At 40.8% G+C, this 6,388-nt stretch overlaps 1 protein-coding gene across 1 annotated transcript; it reads left to right on the plus strand.

Moving 5' to 3' along the window:
* Positions 1 to 1,133: 1,133 nt before the first annotated feature.
* LOC104155230 (sterile alpha motif domain-containing protein 13-like) lies at positions 1,134 to 5,412 on the plus strand (the record flags this gene model as incomplete). The annotated part of the gene is made up of 2 exons (XM_009708128.1): positions 1,134 to 1,186; positions 5,301 to 5,412. Coding segments are annotated over exons 1-2 (165 nt in total), but the record flags the coding sequence as incomplete, so codon positions are not given.
* Between the last annotated feature and the right edge of the window lie 976 nt (positions 5,413 to 6,388).

Genomic DNA, 6,388 nt, shown 5'->3' on the forward strand with positions numbered 1-6,388 from the left:
CGTTTTGCAGTCACCTCAGGTGAACCAAGAAGTGATTTGAGGGAATGCGTTGAGTTATTTGGTCAGCGGTGCAGGAAGAAGCATCTTTTTGATTAGTTTGTTACTGTTTTCTTGGTGCTTTACATGCTGCTAGCTGTATAATAAAGGGCCTTTTTTTTTTTTTTGACAACAGTATTAATTGATATCCTCCATTTTTGCGAAGTTTTAGCTGGAGAGTGTGATTTCCCTATTCTGTACTTTGCAAAGCCCTGTGACATTTCACTGGCATCCATTAATGTTACAGCAAGAACATCCTGAGTCCTTGGTCAGTTCTTTGGTGCTCTCAGAAATAGAAATGGCTTGCTTGAGAACAGAAAGAAAAGGCTTGGGTCATTTCTTCGTGTTTTGTGGAATAGTGGAAAAAGCTGTGTGGTAAAATTACTCCAGGACGCTGCAAGGAGAGAAACAAACTGGATTTTCTCCTGTGTCCTTTGTACGCTCCTTTCCTTTTTAGAGTTCAGAATACCATACCTATAGAAGAAGCTGTGCAAGTGCAGGAAGGATGGTCTTATGGGTGAGATACTGATTTAGGCCTCAGGAGTTTGGTGCTCAATTAGTAACTCAGCTTACCAGCCTTATGTGTGAGATGGGTATAAGTCACTGCGCTCATCTATTTCCCAGATTCCCCATTTGTAGAACAAGGCTATGGGTTTCAAAACCTCGCTAGGGATAAGATCATACATCTGTTTGGATCCTCTGTATAGCAGGATGACTGAAGGCATAATAAGCTCTCTTGATATCTAGCTATATATTGCAGGTCAATCTCTATGTGTATGAATATATAAAATTTTACTAGTTTCAAAAAGGATCAAATGTAACATTACCTTCCTTGGTTTTCAGGCATGAAATATTTCTTATGTTTGAAGCACAGGTCTACTTCTCCTAGTTCATTAGCTATTACCACCTTTGCTAGGCTTCTGAGGAAAGCAGTCTTTGACAGCACCTTTGCTCTCACGTGGAAACATGGTTGTGTCCCTGTAGAATGCTTGTTTCTATTACATTATGTTGCACTTTTCATACTACCAATAATTAAACACAGCTTTTTTCCCCCCTATTGATCAGTTGCTGGAGAAAAAGAAACCTCTATCCTCCCCATGCTAACTGTTGACATGGAAAACAAGGAAAATGGCTCTCTGGATGTCAAAAAGTAAGTGAATCCATAGTGTTCAGTTTATGTAAACAGCACATGGATTTTGACTGTAGTTTTCCTTTGGCTTAATGCAGTTGGCAATGGTGGGCACCTCGGTCTTTACTCATTTCAAACCTTCCCTGTTCTCAATTACTTTCATTGTATTTCAGCTTCAAAAGGCTCTTGGGCACTGAACTGATTAAAAGTGATATGTGGGAAGACTGTATAGCAATGGAGAAATGTAGGAGCTCATAAGTTAACTTAGGGGTATACCTTTCTCCATTGATTTCTCCTCTCAACCAGAGGCTAAAGCAAACGGTAGCATTGTAACCAATACTCTACCTCTGCTCACCTGTCTGCTGGTGGCCTTTGCAAAACCAGTGCCTGATGGAGAGAAGTGTCCTGTGTGGAAGTCTCCTCTCTGTCTCATTGAGAGACATACGCTCTTCTCTGCTGACTGCCCAACCACCTACAGCTGAGAAGCAGTAGCAGCAGCGTACGTCTTTGGTGTCAGTTCTCTTCTGGAACAGATATTTTAAGCTGTTTGCTGGAGAAGCTCTGAACTGCTGGGTTTTTACTTCAGACCTAGGGTGGGAATAAGACAGAGACATGGTGTGCACTGCTCTATGTTTTTCTTTAGTGTGGTAGACTGCAGGCTAAGGGATAGGAACTGTTTTAGAGGCATTTCTGTATCCTCAAAGGTCAGCAATTCTTAGATTAGGACTAGCAATTCTGAATGAAGTTATGACCTGAGAAGTGGAGTTCTGTGTGGAAAAATTTGACCTTGCTGCTTTAGGGTTATAGAAGCCGTGCTAAGATAGATATATGCATTTAGATGTATTCAAACAAACAAACAAAAAACCAAAAACCCACAAACCATAAAACATGCAACACAAAGGATCGTACTAGAGAAATTCTGTCCTCTCAACTGCAACGCTTCTGCAAAGCTGCACCTCATTCTTCTCCTTCAGATCTCTTTTCCATAAACCTTCCAAGAAAACTTGACAATGCTTAGGCTCCCAGGCACTACAGTAATACATGTAATAATAGTAATAATGATCACTTCAGGATGCTGATAAAACAGGTGATTATGACACAGCATCAAAAGAGCTGATGGCAGCCATTAAAATCAGCATGCGTTCCCCCTTCACCTGAGACATTGCTTATACCACACCAAGATAAAATGCATTTTCCTATGCAGTGACTGTGAATATCGTGTATGTCCCTCAGAAGCCACCTTCAGTTGGCAGTCTTGCTTCTACAATGAGGACTCTGTGGTGGGAGAAGGGAGTCAGTCAAAAGCAAGGACAGTTTACATTTAATCGTTTTCCCCTGAGGATTAGGTGATAAAGGCTCGACTATTAATTGCAAAGGTGGCTTTTTAGAACTGCTGGGGGTTGTAATTAAACTGATCAGGAGCTGTGGTTTCTAAATGAATGTATACAGTATGTGTGTGTGCTATCTACAAAGGAAGTATTTGGCACTTTCTTGAAGTGGTTACAAATAGCTTGGATAAAATCTGTTTGTTCACAGCTATACCCTTTCTGGCCCTGCTGCTTCTGCCACATGATGGCAATAAAGGCACAGGGACAGTGGTGAAAAGCAGACAAGCCTAATCTTTATTCATTATCAGCGCATCTAGTATCTCTTTACAAAGCCTAAAATGCCAGTCCTCTTAAGATTTTACAGCATCCAGGATGTCTGCATAAACAGGTGTATGGGTAAGCCATGGCTGTTACATACTCCCTTTCCTTGCCTAAAGAGTAAGAGCCATGTGTAACAGCAGGGCAAGGAGACTGTTAAAGTGTAGAAACCAAATGAGCATCTATATGGGTAAATGGGTTAAAATCCAGCCAGCCTCCAACAGTCTGCCACGTACCTTTGAGTCTTCTGCAGCTGTAGCTGTGGAAATTGGCTCCACTTAGGGTCCAGCATGATACTATTCCTTGAGGCAGGAACTTGCAGTTATTTCCTCTGATTAGTTAATGACTAAGGTAGAGCCCCTGAAGTCGTTGCAGTTGAGCCTGGGATGGGGCTGCACCAAGTTGTAATTCCCTAGTGGCAGAAGAGCTACATGAAGAACTAACGCACCCAGGCTGAAATACAAAATTGTGGGAAGGAGACTTTGGGACCATCATTAGCTTGAAATCAAAGTGTTGTTAGCAAGTAAGCAAAATACAGTTAGGAGGTATTTTTTACAGATTGAATCTTTTATTTGCTGTTCAGGAAGAATTAAATTCAATATCTTTTAGGATTTATTATTTTTTTAAAATACTGAGTTGTTGGGGTTTTGTTTGTTTATTTTTAAGTAGAAGATGAGTCATCGAAAGTGATAGTCTATGTCTTAGGGAAAATGGAAAGATTTAAATACAATTCTTCGAATGCTGCTTTTACAAATGTGTGTAGGTTTTGTGTGGTGCTTTTCACATTTTACTACTTAAACCTCAGAATGTGTGCAACACCAAAAACCTTAACTGAAAGGCATTCTTTGATTTTTTTTTTTTTTTTTTCAGTGCAGCTCTGATAAGGCCAGGTAGTCTCATTTTCAGTTTAGCTGAGTGTTGCCTTTCTATATAATCACAATCAGTGAAGTGATTCATGAAGTCATTACTTGATGAGCAAAATTAAGAAACTCTGGCCCTTTGCTCCTTGCTCTGAGATATGTGTATATTCCATGTGATAGGTGAAAGCAACTGCTTTTAGAAGGCCAAGTGCAGCATACAGTGTGATATCGAGGTTGCAGTGTGAGTCCCTAGGGCTCGAATTTTGTTGCCATATTGACAGGTACCCTCCAAGAGTTAAGGGAAAAGCAAAAAATCATTGTGTTCATGAGTCCTCTTTCCCAGAGCTCAGCTAGTTGTAGAAATTGGGATGTTTTAGAAACAGTGATGGGAGGCACTATGTGATTCTATTTGCTTCTCTGCATGGCTGGTTGGAAAAATGGTTGGCCCTTGATTCACTGAGTTATTTTGCTGAAAGACATACAAGTCTAGGCAAGACAGAGGTGGGGACAGTTGGAAAAGAAAAATTTGAAGGACGGAACAAAAATGCTGTCAGGAGAGTATAATCTGTATTTCTTTTCCAGCTGGTGCTGTTGAAAATTAAAGTCCTGCTCTAAGCTTCAGTACCTGAAATGGCCAGGATTCTGACATCTGCCCTGTTCTGTACATTTTTGATATTTCTTCATTAGCATTATGGTTAAGCATGCAGAACAGTGAAAAATGTCTAGCATGAACTTTGGGACTTCTAGTTGGAGAAACATGTTGAAGTTCTTTCTTTTGATGTCTTGCTCTTGATCCTCCTGAATGGCTATAGGAAAGGCAATCAAGCTTGCTGTATGTCTTTTTTTACCAAGAATTTGCAGGTACGCAAAGGTTGTCTGAGATAGGGTGATGGCAGGTTGAGGATAAGAAATGCAGGATAAGGATAGTAATATGAATGATTGATTGTTTTTGCTACTGTGGAAAGCAGTTGCCTGAGGTCAATCACAGAAGGAATTCATTCTGGTTGTGTTTAACAAATGTTTTCTCAGATTCATAGCTATTTTAAAAGTCCATAGATTTGTCCAAAGATGAGTCCAAAAACACTTTTTGGAAATTTTCTATATTGAGCAATTAGTGCAATCATTGGTGCCTCTCTTTTTTTTCTGTTTTACAAGGTAAAGATGGTTTCCAGTAGTTTCTGCCCATATTACAAGGAAGCACAGTCTCATCTAGGAAAGGAATAATCCACATACTGCAATTCTTTATAAGTACTTGATAGCTAAAAAAAGCTGCAGTCTAGAAAGACAGGGATTTGGTACTTCAGTCATGGTAGTCTTTATTCTCCAACTGCAAAGGCAGCACACTTGCAGGAAAAGATCCTGACTGCTTACTTTTGGCTGAGGTGAAGAAGATTCATACACTTTCTTCTTTTCTGAAGGAAGAGGTGCCTCAGTTGTCCCCAGCATCAGGTCTTTGAAATGGAAGAGAACAGGAGTGACTGTTCTGTATCAGGGCCAGAGGGAGGTGTGTCAAAGGATGCTTTTCCTGGAGGAACAAGGAAGAAGGGGATGTACATGAGATGTGCACAAAGAAGCAGCAGATGCTCTGCACACATTTAGTGATTACTTGTCTGGATTTGCACTTTGCAGTTCAGTAGAGAATGGGAGACCTCCAGATCCTGCCGACTGGGCTGTTACCGACGTTGTGAATTATTTCAGAACAGCTGGATTTGAAGAACAAGCCAATGCTTTTCAAGAACAGGTAAATCTGTTAGGAAACACCTTTTGACTGCCACCAGTTTCTCACATTGCACTTTTTTGCCATGGACCTGGTTATATACTCTTAAATGGGAGTGAAAATCCCACAATAATGGAGGGATTTGTGTCTGTTATTGGGTGAAAAACCGTGGGACTATGATCTTTGAGTAATAATATTGTTCTACAAGGTGGGATAATGGGTTGGAGTTTGTTTAAAACAGTCACCTGAAAGGTGAGGAATCTAAACAAATTTTCTGGCTTGGACTCAGTCTCCCTGTACAACCCACTCAGTTTCACTATCTTGTTATTTAAAACATGAATGGTAATTCCCTTCTTCCTTAGCGTATTGTGCAAATACACCCATGAGTATTTATAAAATCCAGGGCTCCGAAGCAGCAAGTTGTTTTTGAAGACCTAGGGCGAAAAAGGGGCTGCTGTGTTGCATTGAACTTGGCAGTGCAAGGGAACAGGGAAAGGAAAAGTTGGCAATAAAGGGGAAGAATCTTTTTAGGCACGGGAGCAGCACGTTTGTAGGACTCAGTCTGAGAAAAAGGTTGGGTCTTCGTTTCTGGGCCTTGTAAATGCTGATGCTAATGGATGGCTTTTGGTAGATTTGATCAGCAAAGAGCTTAACAGTCATATGGCCCCTCGTAACTCACCTGTCAGCACACTGGTAAGGTGTAGCAGTGGGGCAGGACAGGGAAGTTGGCTTACTTGGCCTACAGCCCACCTGTTCCATAGAGAAGGAACTTATGTCTCCAGACTGTCAGTTCAGCACCTTCCCTGCTAAATCTATAGGTTTGTGTGCGACTACCAGGAAATTAGTTACCAACATTTGTATTTAGTTATCAGAATAGATGCCTTGACCTTCCAAGGCACTGAGCTAGTGCAAGTTATTGGCAGCTTTGCAGGAAAACTGTACATCTAATGTGAAATAACATTACTGTTGGTCAGGTTAATCTTGCTGACCTTCAGCACCT

This window comes from Cariama cristata, unplaced genomic scaffold, assembly GCF_000690535.1.
Source record: "Cariama cristata isolate BGI_N322 unplaced genomic scaffold, ASM69053v1 Scaffold36800, whole genome shotgun sequence".
Classification (NCBI taxonomy): domain Eukaryota; kingdom Metazoa; phylum Chordata; class Aves; order Cariamiformes; family Cariamidae; genus Cariama; species Cariama cristata.